General features: G+C 33.9%; 1 protein-coding gene across 1 annotated transcript in view; it reads left to right on the forward strand.

The window, feature by feature from the left end:
• LOC110094100 (pentatricopeptide repeat-containing protein At4g21880, mitochondrial-like) overlaps positions 1-20,266 on the forward strand; it is a 50,839-nt gene that overhangs the window by 1,852 nt on the left and 28,721 nt on the right. The window contains exons 4-7 of the mRNA XM_028700683.1: positions 295-408; positions 1,897-1,992; positions 9,590-9,688; positions 17,763-17,882. Of these exons, the coding sequence (XP_028556516.1) occupies positions 295-408; positions 1,897-1,992; positions 9,590-9,688; positions 17,763-17,882 (429 nt within the window). The remainder of the gene's footprint in view (positions 1-294; positions 409-1,896; positions 1,993-9,589; positions 9,689-17,762; positions 17,883-20,266) is intronic.

Here is a 20,266-nt window from a genome sequence, read left to right on the forward strand (position 1 = left end):
AGGTGTATCTTACATAACAAAGCTTAACGACACAGTTGGGTTTGAATTTTGAGCTATAACTTTATAGTCCTTTGCTTTTTAGAACTACCTTTTGGATTCATTTTTATTTTCTATTATTGGATTGTGAAATATCATGATTTTGGTCACTAGATATTTTCTTATATTTTATGTTTCAATTGGCGAAGATTCAAAGGAAAATTATGTTTTGCCTTTGCCATTTTCCTAGAACAGTTATCCCAGTTATGTTTTGCCAACTTGAATGCTTTTTGTTAACATTTTGAAAACTTATTGCAGGTACAAGCATCTCTTGACATAGCTGATCGTATGTGTCAGTCAGGTCTGGCTGTTTCAATTGAATTGTTTCATCCAATTTTACACGCATGTGAGCAAACTTCTCAGTTTGACCTGGTATATTCTACTTTCTCTTATATATATATATATATTTCCTTGAACTTTTCTTGATGTCTAAATGCTTGAATTATCTTGGGATCTTGGAGCAGTGAGATCTTTAACCATGAGGTTGGATTTGGACCTGAAACTATGAGAAATCCCTTAACATTTTGATAGAAGTTACAGGGGGTGGTAATGTTTCAGCAGCTTTGGGTATTTCTCTAACAAAAGTAGCACTTTTTTAGGAACCAAACTTTAACAATTATTAATACTTGTGGTCTTTTGCAAAAATGCTGTGTCAATCTTTGAGATATTTCCTTCAGAACTTTATATAGAGATTTTTCCCGTAGAATTCCCTTCAATCTTCCCCGATATTAGTCTTAATAAAGGCACTACGCTCCCTCAAGGCTATATGATTGCCTAATGCTTGAGGTGCTAGGTGCTAGCAAAGTAAGGCACTAAAAAGTTCTCCTGTTTTGCTTATAATAAATACTCTTTGCAAAGTATCATATGATTATTATCATATTAAATATAATACTTTAATTTGACAAAAATATTTTCAAGTTTCATTTATCCCTAAATGCCAACATGACAACTTTACCACCGATACTCTTTTTCTTATTACTAGATTTTTAGTCGACCAACTCTCTTCGATCTCAAAGCCTAATACTCATCATTATGACAATTTGTTGTAGTTGAACAAGAAATTCTTGCTCCTATAATTGGTTTGACAAGCTTTCTAGTCGGTGTCCTATTTTCTTCTTCATTTTGATGCTCTTTCTACATCTCTTTGTATCAAATATTTATTATCAAACATCAATTTGCCTTCAACATTTGAGATATTAGCATTCATCTCTCAAGTCTATCGCTCCATACTATCACCAATTCCATTAAATTCCAAATCTTATGGTGGGTCTTAAGAGTTTGATTTTACTTGCTGGACTTATGGCTGGTCTACTATGTTTTTATAAGTGAGTTCTGAAGTTTCTAAATATTTTAACATATTTATTATTTTAATATAGGTTCATCTTCATATATTTTGGTTGCGTATACCCCTAAATCATAATAAAGAAAGTTATGTTAAAGAGGTGAGCGCCTCATTGCCTAAGACCTCACACCAAGGCACTTGCATATGTGGTGCCTTGGTAATGGCACTCAATGGGAGTGTGATGTACTACAAATTTTCCTCGGGATCCTAGGCGGGCATTTAATATGCCTTTGATAACATTGAATGAAATATGGCCTCCCAGTTTTAATATTGATATTTTAAATCAACAGGGTTTATCAAATCTTTAAATAATAATAATAGAATCTTGAGAATGCAAAGAAACTTGAATAAAAAAACAAATTAGAGGTTGTGTAGAGGAGAGCTGATCAAGTTGGGTTGTTTAGAGGAGAGAACTTGTTTTCACGTTGATCTTTTTGTTATATTTTCTTCTACTTTAGGCTCACGAGTCTTTTTTGCTTGTTAATTTTCTGATTGAACTTCAATCTTTTCTACTTAAGGTTCATCAAATATATTCAATGATTTGCCATCATAACTTGAAGCCCAGTGGAGATACATTCAGAAGTTTGATAGTCTTGTGTGTAAAGATGAAAGATGTAAGTTATTTTTATTAACTTTAATCTTGTTTATCAAAACTGAGATTTTCGCACATTTATTACTTCCTAATATTTTTTGGTTCTGATATGTTAATCAACTTATTGTTGATACCTAAAAGTTTTGCCTACTGCTCTAATATGTGAAAAAAAGGTCGATTGCCAACACAGGTCAAAGAGGCTTCATATGCTATATGTAGAGATTAAATTATATATTTCTTTAAATAAATTGTTTTCTGAAATTTGCTTATGTCCATATTTTAGGAACTGACAATTTTGTTCGCTGTGCTGTTGACCTGCGTGTAGTGGTAATCTTTTGTTTTGTAGGTATCTTGTTCTGATCTTTCCATTTGTACTTGTGTCCGGAATCCTAGCATAGCTGCATTTAATTCCAATCCTCTCTACATCATAAGTAATGAACATATTGGCGAGGCGTCATAATATTGCTTGTATACCAAAATTTAAATATTCCGGTGAAATCACTACTCTAGCTCTACTTGTCAAGCAGAAAGTTAATTGACTTGACGTCCTTTTGTTTCAAACCTTTGTCAATATAAATTAAGATGACATCCTGAAATTTAATGCCGCCATTATTTTTAAAAACTCAGCATTCCAGCTTAATTTTCTTTTGGTTCAAAGGGTTTATTGATCAATTACCCTTCAGCTATATATATATATATGATATGAGACCAAATGCAAGGAGCTTCGTAAGAAATTAAAATTGAGTTGGCAAAGAAATTACAACTAATAACTTATGGCGATAGCAAGAAAATCATTAAAATTTCATAGTTATCAACTAGCTTAGGTGAAGAAGTATGTAGATTACATAACTCACTCACACACACAAGGGTAAAACAGGAATACTGAAAACTGAAAATGCATGAATAACTAAAAATATAAGCTCTGAATCGTGGCCATCGATCGGCGATGCTTCCGGCGATACACGTGTCTGAACCGTTGATCGATGACCTCATCAATATATATATATATATATATAGAAAATTCAAGTTGCTAGCCACAGTTGAGAATTAATGTCACCAAAATCAAGTTTTAGTAGATGTAGATGGTACATGAAAATCAAATAGAAGTAAAAAAAAAGCATTGCATTAAGCAAAAGCAGCAGAAATATGACATATAAAGAAAGCCTAAGTAAGTAAAGATACAAATATTAAGTAACTAATACTGAGCATTTTTGTTTTTCGCCTTCTTTGCTTTGTGAGCATACTAAGAACGGAAAAAAGGGCTCAATTTTTGTTGCTTAATACTTGTGTCTTTACTTACTAATTATTCCTTTAGAAGCCAAATTTCTGTTGATTTTGCTTTTAGCAATGCATTTTTCTTTTAATCTTCTGTTTGGTTTTCATATGCTACCTCTGCTTGCTAAATTATGATTTTGGCGAGATTAATTCTTAACTGTGGCTAGCTTCTTGAATTCGCTAATGAGCAGTAGTGGTCCAATATTTCATTTTTGGAAGAGAGGCACGAGTACCCTGCACCTTTTATTATTATTATAAAAATTGCTTTTGATTTAAAAATTATGATAATTGGGAAAGCTTTAAAGAGGTTCGTAAGGAATATAAGAAAGCTATTTGCGATGCAAAGAGCTTAACTTTTAATGATTTATATAATAGATTATATACTAAGGAGGGAGAAAGATATATGCATAAGTTAGCCAAACATAGAGATATGAGTAGTTAAGGATATAGTTCAAGTGAAATGTATTAAAGATGAAGATCAAAAAGTACTTTTCTTAGAAGATGATATTCAACAAAGATGGATGAGATATTTTGCTAAACTTTTTAATGAAGATTGTGAGAATACGATTGACTTTAGTGGCTTTTGCACCCTAAATGAAAATAAAGATATTTATTTTTATCGGCGTATTAGTAAAACCGAGGTTAGAGAGGCTTTAAAGAAAATAAAGTGCAAAAAAGCTGTTGGATTTGGTGATATTCCAATAGAGATGTGGAATGGTTAGGAGATGAAGGAATTTCTTGGCTTACTAAACTTTTTAATACTGTTTTGAAGACTAAAAAGATGCCAAATGAGTGGATAATGGATATGCTAATTCTTAATTTTAAGAATAAAGGTGATGCACAGGAGTGTGCAAATTATAGAGGAATTAAGTTGATGTGTCATACTTTAAAACTATGGGAGCAAGTTATGGAGCATTAGTTGCGGCGTGATACTAATGTTTCTCAAAATCAATTTGGATTCATGATGGGTAGGTCTACTATGGAAGCCATACATTTATTGAGAGGTTTGATGGAGAAATATAGAGAGAATAAGGAGGATCTACATATGATATTTATTGATTTAGACATATGATAAAGTTCCAAGAGAAGTGCTATGGAGAGTTCTTGAAAAGAAAGGAGTTAATAATGCTTATATTCAAATCATTAAATATATGTATGCAGGAGCTATTACTTGTGTTCAAACACAAGGTGGTTTGACCAAGCATTTTCCTATTTTATTTGGATTACATTAAGGATCAACCTTAAGCTCATATCTTTTTGCTTTAGTCATGGATGTTCTCACTAGACATTTGCAAGAGGATGTACCTTGGTGTATGCTTTTTGCTAATGATATTCTTTTTATTGATAAGACTAGAGAGGGAGTTGAAGGTAAACTTGAATTATGGAGGTCAACCTTAGAGTCTAAAGGTTTTCGCTTGAGTAGATCTAAAATTGAATATATGGAGTGTAATTTTAGTAGCAATAGACCTAATAAGGGGATTGTGACTTTGGGTGATCAATTCATTAATAAGAGTACACATTTTAGATATAATGGATCTATTGTTCAGAGTGATGGTGAAATAGATGGGGATATTATCAGCATAATTCAAGTTGGATGGTTGAAGTGGAGGAATGCATCGGGCTTGTTGTGCGATAGAAAAGTCCCCCTCAAACTTAGGGAAAAATTCTATAAGATGGTGGTGAGACCTGCAATGCTTTATGGTGCTGAATGTTGGCCATTAAAAGAGAAGCATAATACTAAGTTAAGTGTTGCAGAGATGAGGATGCTTAGGTGGATGAGTGGCTTTACCCTTAGAGATAGGATACAAAATGAACATATACGTGAGAAGGTTGGAGTAGCTCCCGTGGAAGATAAGATTAGAGAGAGTCTCCTTAGATGGTTTGGTCAGATTAAATAGAGGCTTTCCGATGACCCGGTTAGGAAAGTTGAGCTATTAGATTTGACTTATGTTAAGAAAGGTAGAGGTAGAACTAAAAAGGCTTTGTTAGAAAATATTAAAAATGATATTTCTTTATTAGATTTAAATGAGAATTTGACTTTTAACAGGACACAATGGCGAAAAAGGATTCATGTAGCTGACCCCATGTAGTGGGACAAAGGCTTGATATTGTTGTTGTTGTTGTTGTATCGAGTTACTAAAAGCAAACCAGTCCCAAGTTATGAAAACCTTACTTCAACTCAATATTGCGACTTTGGGAAGAGAAACAATGAAGAATATATGTCCAACAAAAAGGATTAGGAAGTAGGAAGAAGAATTGTGATGAGCTCTCTCCCTTAGGTTGAACTCTAGTCCCTTTTACACCCCCCTCAAAAGCAAACCAGTCCCAACTTATTAAAACCTTACTTCTACTCAACATCGTGACTTCGAGAAGAGAAACAATGAAGAATATATGTCCAACGAAAAGGATTAGGAAGTACGAAGAAGAATTTTGATGAGCTCTCTCTCCTTAGGTTGAGCTCTAGTCCCTCTTTATCCCTCTCTCTCTCTCTCTCACACACACACACACTCGGCCAAGCCTAAGCTCAGCTGCTTCCTATGCAACAAGCTTTGTCCTTGTTAGAATCCCAATCCCCCTCATCATAAAACTCGACAATCCTCTGGATTCCTTCTTTCTGAGGTAGTTTGATCCATAAGGTAGGCACTTTTCTGCTTTTATTTTGCTTTAATTTTCAAATTAGGGGTTCTTTCTGTTATTGTGTAAGTCAGTTAGTGAATTTTTGTTCTTTTGATTTTCCTAATAAATATACGTCAAATTTAGTTGAATGATTAGCTGATGAACTCAGAACTTTGCTGGTTTACTTGGGCGGTTCATTATGTTACTTAGTGCTTTTGCGGTTAACCTATCATGGGTTAAAAATTGTGTTTTTTTAATGTTATTGTTATTATTATTATTTTTAAATTGGGATACTTAATGCGTCATATCACAGCTTGAAATTTGTTTTGCCTTTACAAATGGGGAATTAGAAATAATTAGGTTGAAAAGATTGTGATTACTAGTAATTTGCAAGTTCAGAATTTGGAAGTAAACCTGAATAGGACTATAATTATAAGTTTTATGTGTTTGGTCAAGCTAGGAGAGGACCCATTATAAAAGCCTAAGCAAGAGCCAATGGTCAAGAAAATCAAAGACTCATCACAAGAGTTCATTCAAGATCAAATAATAAGTAGAATTTGGGAAAACATAATTTTAATTTAAATTTAAATTTTTAAATTTGAATGTTGAATTAAAAATTGATTTCTAACATCATATTTGTATTTTAAAATACCGTTGGGACATATAATGGCCGACCCAACTATGTCCTTGGAATGAAAAATGTATTAGATGCATGTAGATGTAATTCCTTTAATATAGCTGACACCTTCCCTCCGTTATTTCCTTCTTCCTTTTGAATCATGGTAGCACAAGAGTCATTGTAATGTCTATCTAAACTGCTGGAATGAAATAAAAACGGAAATTCTGGTTTTGTTAAAAAATTGTAATAGTTTTCCATTTTGGTTGGAACTCGGTGCCTTGCCCCCTTATTTATCTTGATGGGTTACTATTTTATCACTTTTTCTTGTGTTAGCTGTCTTCTTTTTCTTTTTGTCTTTTCCTAATTGTTACTATTAGTACTTGATTTCCCTTCTCTCTCACTCTCTCTAGAAACTTCAAGTCCCCAACCTCCATCCTTAAACCTACAAATACAAAAGGAAGCTAATCAATCGAACATGGTTCCCTTAGTCCTAGTCTTGGCATCATCACCTCCATACTCCTCTAAAGATCACCGACCTCACCATCAACTTTATATCACTTCGTCACATTCTAAACTAACCTTTCATAATCTTCTCTCACCATTTCTCCACCATAAACCTCCTCTACAAAAGTGTAGAGTCAAATCAACCTGAACTAGGTTCCTTTGACCTAATATTGGTATCACCACCACCATACTCCTCCAGAGCCGAACCCATCTCACTATCAACTCGATATCTCATCTCTACATCTTAAACTAACCCTCTATGGCCATTTCTATCCAGCTCTCCATCTATATCCCTCTACAAAAGTGATTAAACCTAAGCTAGGTGGGCTCAAATTTGGAGCCCTCCTAGGTCACCTAACTTTACAGCCTCTTGTCCATCTCTAACACGGAAATCCTATACCTCTCCTTCACATTCCTACAACCTTTAGACATCCCATATGGTCCCCTCTAAGCTTGGCTGATTACTCAAGGCTTCCCACCTCCAACAAGAAGCTTCAACTAGTTCTTGCACAAATTTAGCACCTTCTTTGACATTGTTAGAGAATGGAAAAGGTGAAGCACAATTGATAATTCCTATTGTTAAAGAGATTGCCACAACATCTTCTACGATGAGGTTGTGAATTTTGGATGGTGAGGTATTCTTTGTTAGGGCTTTGAGGAGGTGGGTCTCATGTAGTGGGGCAAAGCGATTTTCGCTAAGTGCTCTAAAGCCTTAAGCAATTAAAACACGAATTGGAGGGGAGCATGGGTGGAGTGAGTGGGATGAGGTTATTTACTGGGAGGAGCCTTGCGGCCTATTTTGTTAATGATGAAGGAGAGAAAGTTAGAGACGGGCATTAAGGTGTTAACAATGGTGGTAATTTTCTTGTACTTAAAATTTTTGAAATTTTAAGTGAAATGCAAGTAAATAGGTAGGTTTAGGGTTTACGAATATAATATAAAAGTTTTAAACATATTTTAAAATGAAGTGATATGATTTTGAAACATTTTAGGCTTTGCTTTATTTAAACATTTCTTTGCTGATACATAAATTATAATTGCAAATATTTCCGCTCTTGTAGATTTGCTTCTTTTGCTCTCTTGTTTGTGAAATAGATAAAAATAAATAAAATTTCACACACTAGGCATCCTCATCATCATTAGTATTATCATAACTATTTGTTCCTGTTGAGTGTTGTCTAAGCTGCTAAGTTTATTATTTGGAAATCAGTCCGAGCAACTTCCATCCATGTAATTTTAAGTCTACCCTTTATAATCCTTTGAAATTAATCTTATCAATTCATCTAATAGCTACATTTTTGTCTTTATTTTTGTATGTTCAAATCACTTATGTCTACTTTCAATCATCATATTTTCAATACATGCCACTCCAAAATTTCCTCTAATATAATAATTTATTAATTGATTCTTTGTAGTTTTTTCATGCACTTGTCTTAATATTTATGTAATGTGAAATATAAAAGGAATTGCATGAATTTAATAAAAAATGTTAAGCTTGCTAATTTTAATGTTTCACAAGATGAGATTCTAGGATTTCTTAGTTGGTTGTTTGCATTGGCATGCGATTACAAACTAGGTTAGAAGGGCAATTTAAAATAACAACAAAATTATAGTGAAGCTAGCTGCACAAGTAACATAAATCCACCGGTTAACAAATAGAAATTTCACCTTGAGTTTCTGATGGGGACATCAGATCGTGGAAGGTTTATTAGAGATGTGGCCGTCGATCTACAGTCACGATTGAGTCATTGTATTTCTGATTTGTTTTATGTATTTTTTATTTATGCATTTTCTTATTTATGATGTCATATTGTATTTGCTTTATTAGTTTCCCATTATACCCTTTTACTAAGGGAGATCGTATGTAAGCCCTAGGGACATTATCGTCATGTTATATTCCGAGTCATTGTAAGAGGCTATTTATAGCCCCATTGTTTTCTTTTGATGGAAGGAATAAATGATAAAGATTTTTCCTGTGCTTTGAGTTGAGAGAGTTTGAGAAAGGTTGGAGAGAGATCCCTAGGAGAGGGAATTGGATCACCCACCAATCTTGGAAGAGTTCGTATTCGTGGTTAGTTTTGAAATTCTTTTCTCCTTCTTCCTCCTCCCCTCTTTTCCCAACGACCACCTCCACCACCGGCCAACCACTAGCCCTTCTCCCCTTGGACCTTGGGATAATTTCTCTAGTCTCCCTCCTCACCCGATCCCACCCCACCTCGCCCAAACCCGGCGGCAAGCCCATTCAAGCCGCCGGCCTCCATGTGTTGTTCCTCTTTGGCTTGTTTCAAACCTTTCCATTTGGGTCTTCCTAGGTTATGAAACTTATTTAATTCAAATCCAAATTTAATGTTGGGTTGTTAGGTCCATGGGCCAGATCAATATTTGATGCTTCTATTCATCAAACATAACCCTATGGTCTGTTGCATTGGTCCAGATAGCTCAAATAATGATCTGGTGTGCTATGATATTTGTATTGCATTTTGTTTATTGTTTCTGTTACCAGGTTTAGGTATAATTCTGGGTTGTTGAATTGATTTTGTTTTTTTGTCGTTTTATGTGATATTTAATGTTTATTTTGGAGACTAATTTTTTCTTTGTTGTGTAGTTTGAGGGTGCATACAACCTTTTGAAAGATGCAAGGGAAATGAAGGTGATCGCAACAGCAGGCATGTATAATGCGCTCATGGCTGGGTATTTTAGAGAGGCAAGTTAGTAAACATGTACATATTACTGGCGATGTTTAAAACCTTTATTTTATTAAAGATTCATGCTTCAAAATCCAATATTTATTTTAATTTTTGTTAAATTATTACTGGGGAGTATTCTTCATGAAATTGTGCAAGTGATGTTTATTGGCTTTATAGTTCCTTGGGCTTTAGCCTAATTTGTTGAATTATATAAGTTGATACCAAAGCAATTCCACTTTCAAATATGGGGAGAGTAGACAAATGGTTAAAGCACCAAAGGGTTTAGCCAAATCCTGCAATACCATCCATTGTTTTATCTCCTAGCAGTTGCATTATACAGTCATCATCTCTCATCTCTTAGTGTGGACATACATTCCTGCTCCCTATAAACAAAGAACTCCCCAAAACCTAATGCAAGCGGATAGATTGATAATGTACTTGGATCAACTACCACTTTGGTGCAGTATGAGATGCTTTTATTCTATAAATTGATACAATTTGAAATTCTTCTATTAGTAAGCTTCTTTTGATCCATTTTTAAGTGCTACAGTTGTCAGTAGCGCTTGTCGATGGATATCATCAAATGCATTAGCAAAAAAAATTCAACTCATCATCATCATTATCATCATTAGTAGTCTTATCCCAATTATTTGTGGTTGGCTTTATTAATCTATTTTTCATTTGTTTTTTATTTAGTATTGCCTAATATGTTAAATTTTTTCTTCACAAATTATCTTAAATAACTATACATTTAATCTTAGATATACTACTTGTCATTACCCCATTTTGAGCCTCCTTACAATCAATCTAGAGTGTAACAGAGAAGGTGAATCTGGAGATATATTTCTTACTAACGCCTATCATGAAATACTTTTATTAGGATCAAGTGAGTAGGAAATTGTCTATCCATGCTATACCAAAACATCACGTTTTTCAGTTTTCAAATGGTATCAAGATTTCATAACTAGAAGCATATTTAAAACACATCATATAAAATGCCGAGCTTACTAACATCAAAAAATATTTACATGCCCAAAAGTGGTTGTACAACTTTTACTCTGATCTCTATTTACACCCAAAACATATGTACACAAAAAAAGCAGTCAACCTTCCTGCCTAATACCCCACAGTCAACCTTCTTGCATAATGCCTCACTAGCTCCTTTTCTTTTTTTGCAATACAACCACTGCTAATGAGCTTGAGCTCAAAGAAATACAGAAGTAATGTATAAAAAGTAATAAACATGTTTGCAATCAATTGGAAATAATATGAGAATTCTATTATAAGCATAAACTGTACAAAACATAATTTCCTGTTATGTTTACTGTTCAAATGTTTAGACATGTCATATGATGACTATAGGCTTTCGCACACTTACTGGTTTTTCATTCAAGTTTGAGTCCATATTCTCAACTTTTAGAATTGTGTGCAATTCTCTTATTCATAATTTCAAACTTTTAGAATTGAGATATTCGGGCTTACTTCGTCGGGTCTTTCGCCTTTACATGTGCGGGCCTTCCCCCACATATAACTTATCTCATTTACCTTTTTAATCCACTTCACATTTGATAGCAATCATACAAAATTTGCTATTGCAATACAAGCTTGATGAACCAGTAATGAGATACGAAATGAAACTAGAATTAATGCTCATATTCATATAAAATATGAGGTTGCTAGTATAATAAATGTTACTATTTCCTATACCATAGTTTGAGTATCTCACCTTGTTCTCTGGGGTAGTCGGGTGAATTTGTTCTCCTACAGTACCCCGACCTCCTTTTCTCGTATATACAACCTCAAAAAGATTTCTACTCATTCAGTACTTGCCCTTCCATTTTCTTATTGTTTTCTGCCCACATCCATTGATTTCAGTTTATTGTTTTCTGCCAGCATCCATTGATTTCAGTTAACTGCTGCAGATAATCACCTATTTTCTTTACCAAATTCAGCAAACGGCAATTATAACAACCCAATTTCAGCAAACAACAATTATAGAAGCCCAAATTCAGCAAACAACAACTACACCAGCCTATAAATTCAGCAAACAGCAACAATAGCAATCACTACAGCCCTTATTTGAATTTTATTACCTTATGTTTCTAAATTTTTCCCTGAGCTCTCTCACAGCTCGCAGCTCGCTGCAGCACGCTCCAGCTTTCTTTGCCCTTCAGCTCGTGGCCTGCTTCAAATTCCGGAGATTGGATAATAAAGTGGCGGGGTGGGAAAGCAATAGAATGGGCTAGCTGAACTTAGCGAACTATATAATAATATAAAAAGTCTGATGCCTTCTCCACTAACATCTTCCTACGCAGTCTCAGCCATTTGATTACTGCCCGAGTGATTAGCCAATGCATGCATCTACCATAAAAAAAGTTAACTATTGATTAATTATTAATTTGTTTTAAATATTAAATAATTATTAAATGAATACCTGCACCTATATTCTATTAAACTGGTATTTTAGATATACTTCTATATGTCAAATTGATAAAAAAAAGAATTTAATAAAAATTAATTTGACGTTTTAGGGAGGAATGATAAAATGGAGTAATTTAGGAAATAATTATGTCAAAAGTATTAAGCTTACATTTTGAAATTTTGGGTATTATACTACTAAAATTTTCAATTATCATGTTTGCAATAGTTATCACTCCAACCATTCATCTTATATAGTCATTACTTAATTTAACTTTATTTTGCCATATATTCATACATATCATTGTGATTTCTACCTAAGTTAATATAAATATCAATGTTTTTTTAACTGCCAACACTTGAATCTATATAATATTATCGGTTTAACTGCATTTTCTAAAACTTATCTTAAAGGTTTCAATATATCTTCTTATCACATAATACTCTTTAGAAACTTCTCTATTTCTACAATTTAGCTTTCACTTTAAAAGTAAAGTTGGTGTTGAAAGTCCTATTTTAAAAGTCGAATCCTCCTCTTAAGGAGAAATTATTGTGTACGTAATCCGAACACGTTCGGATGCTGCGTATTTACTGCTTATTTGTTGCGTATTTTTTTATACAAATTTTTTTTGTGCCAAAAAATAACAAATAAATAATACTCACTAAATACTCACTAAATACACAATAAATACGCAAAAAATACGTAGAAAAAATTAAATACACAAAAAATACGCAACAAATAAGCAGTAAATACGCAGCATCCGAACCTATCCCTGCGTTTGGACTGCGTACACAATAATTTCTCCCTCTTAAGAGCGGGAGTTGACAAGAAAAATGAGATAAATTCCGAAGTAAATGTTTTTAACAAATTGGTTTTAAACTCATGCTCGCTGTTTGGTCAAGCAAACTCACACCATTAAGAACTAGGAACTAAATCCTTGGTTGCGAGTACTAGCTAAATATTTTTATTTTAAGTTATTATTAGGCCTTTAAAGCCTTTTACGAAGCAAATTCATTTCAGACTCTTCATGTCGTAACCACAAAGAACAATCTTAAGTGAAAACCGTAAACCTGATCCCTTGTATGCAACAAGTATAGGCTGTATAGTCGATAAGATCTAAAGCAATAAATTGAAATCATTCTAAGACCTTGATGATGATCATTCTAAAAGTGTATATCAACTGGAAGGGATTTTTTTTTTAAACACCCCTAAATTCCAATGCAAATCATTGGGCATAAATCCTTATAAAAAAAAAATCATATATGTATATAAAATACAAAAATACTCAAATGAAATTGTTTTCCTCAAGGTTAAAACTAGAATTTTTTCACGCTCCCTAACAATTTAATGATGTTTAAAATTTATGATTAATATAAGCTCACAAACAACCAATATTATATTAAGTGTATCACGATGATCACTTTCAAATGGTTTTAATCTTAAAGGGATGTGGCACCTTATCTCCAATTGGGATGGTTTCGCCGCCCATTGATACCCCTAGATAATGATTATGACCTAGGCCCTATAGTGGTTAACCACAAAATGATACCTTTAAATTATGTACATGACCAAAGCCCAGATGTCTCCTAATGGCTTCTGCCCCCAATGAGTTGCCAATTAGAGGGTTTGCTTGATTGGGCACTAAGTTCTTTGTTAGCTAAAGCCAACTTAAAATCATTCCCATGGACAAGCATTCACCCTAGATCTATAAGACCCTCTTGGATGAAGCAACCTATGACTGCCCACAAGGATCATTTCGTTAGGTTTGGTTAACTACCTTTGCTGACTAAGTAAACTAGTGGAACGATGGAATCATGGGATATTGAGATCTTGATTTGTTCATAATCATTTCTCCATCGTTTGTTCTAAGCTAAAGGTGAAATTTTTTTGAATCTACAGCTCAAATCATTGTTACTATAGGCTATACTTTTATCCCATATTGATTAACTTTTATTAGATGTTTTTTTTTTTTTTTAAATTTTATCAAGAGGGGTTATTAACTAAAGTTGCTTGTGCCTATGGGAAATTGTGAACTAAGATATCAATGTCTTTGCAAAATGAGGGTAAAATATCTGGATAGTGTCTTCCTTGCAATTTAATTTGTCTTCTGAAAATTTGACTTAAAACCCATTCTTTTAGAAAATCGGGTACGAATTTTTAATGACCACAATTATGGCAGTTCAAACTCATCTCTTGTGCTCATCCTCCCTTGCATGACCTTGTGTATGTCTCTGGCCTCTTTTCAACTTTGCTTTTCCAATGCCTCTTCTATTGTTGTTGGAAACCCATTTTTTATTTTTAGTATTAGGAAGGAGAAAAAAGCAATCATGTATAATAATGATTCTAGTGAAGGTCCTCTAAGTGGTGAGAGTAGAGGAGACTTTTAAATTCATAAATTATGACTATTTGTTTAAGTTGAATTAGGAGTAGGAGAGACTATTCATTTAGCATTATATGTAATCTTCTGTGATTTTTAATAATCTTTGACTTTTTTATGATCCTACTTTATCATTATACTTTAATGTTAGTATGTTACTTATTATTTCATATTTTTATTAATTTAAATGTTTAATTATGAGGTTTAAAACTCAAAATGCTTGGAGGCTAATGCCTTGCCTCAGCGAAAGATAATGCCTCAATATTGAATTGCGCAATTTCGAATCTATGGACTCCTATCCATGCTTCTTTGAGTCAAATTGAAATTCATGGACAAATTATGATCACGCCAAACCTTTGAGCTCTTGTTGGTCATGTCTAATGCCTTTGAACTGTAAGAGGCCATGCCATGTGCCTTTAAGATGTTTAGTGAAGCCGATTTGATCAACCCTCTACATGTAAATTATTTGCATCAACTCGAAAGAACATATTTGACACTTGCATCTTTCTTTGTCTACTTGGATATGGTTGTTAATTTGACTCTTTGAATGTTATGGCTTATCTTCGCATGCTGGCATACTTGAACCGCTACTAGAACTGAGATGACGAAATCACATGATCTTATTCAGATTAGCTTCTAACCTCCAACCAATCCTCCTTAATTAACTTCAAACCAAAATGTTGAATCTAAACCTAAAATATTAATCTAAAATAACCTATTTAATTGAGAGTGGTCTTATATGAGTTGGTACAGATAATTAACTAAGCTGGCTTGTGCCCATAGGAAGGCTTGAACCCATATTGTAATAAATCTTGATTTTATGTTATGGTATATCAAGTTAAATAAAAAGTATTCTACCTTAGGAGAATATGACTCCCAGTTTTGCTCACATACATCAAGGAGGCCCAAAGCAGGGATTTGCTATTCTTGAGTGATCATATCCTTGCTTTGCTCTCTAGATCAAAAATCACCATCATAGCAGGTCCTGGCAGTTTTCATGGAAAAAAATTATGTTTTTCTATTTCCTCCTATGCTTAGTTGCAGCAGATCTTCTATTTTCCACTTTTTTTGATGTAATTTATACTACTGAAATGACCAGAAACCACCAAAATGTACATTTTTGTAATGAAATTTCTTCTGAACAACAGGAAACCACCTAAAATGGGCATGGATTTTAAATGAAACTTATTCTAAAATCACGTTTATTTTATTTGTATTTAAACTAAATAATATTTTTGTTTTAATGCCATGTTGTTTGAATGATTTTGTTTTCCATTGAACACCGTGTGCTTTTCATATCTGAACACATCGTATCTTTAAAATTAGTGTTTATTATGATAGAGAATAGTCTGATGACATTCTAGTTAATGTTTAGTGGCTTTGCTAATTGGATTAGTTATTTGTAGCACGGAGAAATGTGCGAAGAAATATTGATATCCTTCTAAAGTCATAGGTATAATCTGATGTAAAATGCTTCTATCAAGCAGCTGCCTATCAAGATTATTACAGGCGTTTTTATGGATATCTTGTGAAACCCCTGCAATTTAGGGCACTTGGGAAGTGAGGCTGCTTTCTATTAAGGGCCATATTTCATTTAACTCAGATGCTACCAACTGGTTTCAACAGCAGGCTGTGGAATGCTATAGATGAGATGAACTGTTCTTTTCAAAATGATTCCAGATTTTCTTCGTATCTTTGTTTTCATAGTGAAGAATGCCACGTTTTAGCTTATTCTTTCGAAGAACCTAGCCCTAAACAAAGACTGTTGACATTATTATTTCTTATATAATTATTCATGCCTAATTCTTGAGAAAATAAACTTTATGATAATGGAGAGAGCCAGAGAGAACTGATGGAGAGGAGATAGTTTTTGGGGAGCAATTGAGTGAGGACATTAGAGACTGTTTGAATACGAATACTGGTTTATTGGGGCACCAAGAAGGATAGAAGGAATCAGGTTTGGAGTGGTTTTTTGGTGATAGCATGAAGATTTATTCATTGGTTTTTCTTATTTATAATATGCTACAGGTTGGGGAGGGGTGAAACAGCTTGAGAATACAGATGATGATGTGCTAAGGGATGGAGAAGCAGGGAGGAAAGATATAATGATTTAGAGAATTTAGAGCTTGGGGATGGATATAATGGGATGTAGTGTTTGAGTAGTGGAAGGAGCTATGTATGTGAATATCTCAGCAGGCAGCATTTTGCAGTGCTTCAAGAGTATGAAGGCTAACAATAGGATTGTCTGCTGGCGGTAAGGTGGAGATTTTGGTGCATGCTTAGTTAGCGTTCTCTTGTAAATACCCTACTAATTAAAAAATGGAAGTCCCTAAATCGGCAGCCATAAACTCCTATTGATTTGAGAAATTTTGATAGCATGGTTAGTTGTTTTTTGAAACTTAATTTAGGTTTTTGGTTTTGTGCTGCTTAGGAAAACCTACAATTATGTACTCTAGACATCCGTGTGAACTACCTAATATGAATTCTAGTATCAAATACTCAAATGAATACATCTGGGAAATACTTATGCTCGATGGCTTATAGAATAGTTTAGATAGTCAACTATAGTTGCTTAGGTATTCTTCTTACAATTTTCTATACGGCTTTCATTATGATATACTCGGTTTGAAGAGTTTTATAGAACCCAATTTCTTCTTCAGATGTACTTGATTAGGAACATATATATTTATGGACTTAGCATGAGTTCACTACTCTGTTCCGAGAGCACATTCACCTTTTTTTCCTCCATCTGCAAATGTTAAGTGCACACTTGTGATTTTTACCTGCATTATAGCTATAAATAGAAGCTGTTTACTTCGAGGTGGGGCTTCTCTTGGCTTGTTGAATGATGTCAAGAACACTATGAGTGGGTCCGGATAGCTAACCTATTCAACTTCAGGTTTTTCAGCTGTTGTCATTTGACCAAGTGATTGCTAGAATAAATTACATTTTATCAATGAAAGCATTTTCCAGCACTACCAGCTTACACTGAAGAAATTACTATCTTGAACTTGAAAACTTTTTGCCAATTCTCTGAAGGAAAAGAATACATTTTAATGTTCTTCTTTAAGAACCTATATGAAGCATGATGAAAGCTTTTGAATCTTGCTTGTGGTTTGCAATATGCATTGTATTTGTTTCTTTGTGTAATGGAGAGCCGATTGAAGTGAGTACTTTAGATTGTTCTAATGTTCGATTTTTTTTTTTTTTTGTGATTCCTATTTGAGTATATCTGAGCCATGCTAATGTTTTACTAGATGGTCTAATTTAAGCTTTATTGACGAACTTTGATTAGAAAAACAATCATGGTGCCTTGATGGTTCTCCAGCAAATGCAAGATTTGGATATTAAGCCAGATTCGGAGACTTACAGTTACTTGATATCCAACTGTGGAAGTGAAGAGGATATTGTCAAGGTTTACTTATTATGAAACTTTTGTTTCACTGTATCCTTTTCTTCTATTACAACGTTATAAGTTTTCTTTTCTTAGTCTTATGAGTTTCTTATGAATATCTGAATATCTAGTTAAGATTGATTTTCTTAAAGTACTGTTTCTTTAGTTGTTTATTTTAACTCTTCCATCCAAAAACATAAATGAAAATAGTTATCTTTCTATTTGCTTTGTCTGCATCCTTGTAAATTGCCTCTAATACTCTCTGCCCCTATTAAGGATAGAAGCTTTCCTTTGAAATTGCAGAGACTTAAATCGATCTGGAAACTCATGTCCAATTCGATTCGTCTGGATTTGTATGCACTAAAACAAACCCGTGAAGTTTCAAGTTTTATGTTTCTATTTATGATGGCCTGCATGGGAAGAAACTTTGCGGCTATAAGAATAGATGCTCTAGCTAGGGTTTAGGCAAGCGATTTATATATTTCTTATTCCTCATCAACATACCCTCTTGATGACTAAGATTCTTGTATATAAGTTTGGTAGAAGAAGAACTACATAAATCTTCGTGTTCTTTGTGTTGTGTTCTTGTTCTTATCTATGTTTACTTTAGACACCATTCTTAATTCTAGTTACGGTTCTCCTTTGAGTTATTTGGCATCATCATTTTAGTGGTGTCAAAACAGGTCTCAATAGGTCGGGTTTGGGTCAGACCTAAAATTCACCTAATTCGAGTATGGTCAACCTGAGCCCTACCTATTTAATAAACGTGTAACAAATGTGAACCCGAACACAACTTGCTATCAATCTGATAATCTGTTTTATTTAAAAATATTTTTATTAGCTTGTTAATCATAGATTTTAAATTAATTGACAAAAAAATAAGAAGATTATAATAATAAATAAAAAATTAAGAAAAAATATCAATGAGTCATTTTTTGGTCAAAATCAAGTTGGCGAGTCAACACAAACTCGACTCATTTAATAAATGGGTCGGAATGTACGATCCTAACCCGACCCATTTATTAAATGGGTAAACCAAACCTAGATTTTTCAGCTCGGGTCATTTATTGACACCCCTACGTCATTCATGAAACCACTTCAGAGCTAAGGTTTTGTTGATTGATGGTTATGAAGGTCCAGATTGAGAAATTTGATTTGTCAAATAATTGTCCTTTAGAGAACTAAATGATGTTTTGTTTTTGTGCAACTATATCTCTTATAGGTAGTTACGGGGCATTTGAAGACGCCTTTGATTGTGAGGGCTTTTATTAAGCATTTGAAGGTGCATGTGATGATGTATGAAGATGAAGAATCGAGATGGATGAAAAAGCACTTATAACTTTATAAGGTGTGGATGAATGTTTTTAGAGGTGATAATTCCTTATAGTTTATGGTTTAAGCTGAAATTATTGTTCATGATCATAACCCTTTCGTACAAAGTCTATTTGAAGCTATGTTGCATGTGATGGGTGGACAGATCCACAAAGAAGACCACTTATCAACTTCATGGCTGTAACAGAGAGCTATCCTATGTTCATCAAAGCTGTAAACTGTGAAGGACAATACAAGGATAAGTTCTTTATTTCTAATTTAATCAAAGAAGTTATCATGATGATGGGGCCTTCAAACATCATCCAGGTCATTACTGATAATGCACCTGTTTGTAGAGCTGCAGGTCTACGTGTAGGGCAAGCTTATTCTCATATTTTCTGGACACCATGTGTTGTGCATATGCTTAATCTTGCCTTGAAGAACATTTGTGCAGCTAAGAATACCGAGGCAAACGAAATCACCTACAATGAATGTCATTGGATAATAGTGATTGCTGGAGATGCAGTTGTAATTAGGAATTTTATTATGAATCACTCCATGAGACTCTCTATGTTTAATGATTTCTCTAATTTGAAGATGCTTGCTGTTGCTGAAACTTGGTTTGCCTCGGCTATAGTGATGTTGAGAACAACAACAACAACAACAACATCAAGCCTTTATCCCACTACGTGGGGTCGGCTACATGAATCATTTTTCTCCATTGTGTCCTATTAAAAGTCAAATTCTCGTTTAAATCTAATAAAGAAAGGTCATTCCTAATATTTTCTAACCAAGTCTTTTTAGGTCTACCCCTACCTTTCTTAACATAAGTCAAATCTAATACCTCTACTCTCCTAACCAGGTCATCGCAAGGCCGCCGTTTTATGTGACCAAACCATCTAAGGCGACTTTCTCTAATCTTATCTTCTACTGGAGCTACTCCAACCTTTTCACGTATATGCTCATTTCGTATCCTATCTCTAAGGGTAAAGCCACTCATCCACCTGAGCATCCTCATCTCTGCCACACTTAACTTAGTATTATGCTTCTCTTTTAAAGGCCAACATTCGGCACCATAAAGCATTGCAGGCCTC

This window comes from Dendrobium catenatum, unplaced genomic scaffold (assembly GCF_001605985.2).
Source record: "Dendrobium catenatum unplaced genomic scaffold, ASM160598v2 fragScaff_scaffold_142, whole genome shotgun sequence".
Taxonomy (NCBI): domain Eukaryota; kingdom Viridiplantae; phylum Streptophyta; class Magnoliopsida; order Asparagales; family Orchidaceae; genus Dendrobium; species Dendrobium catenatum.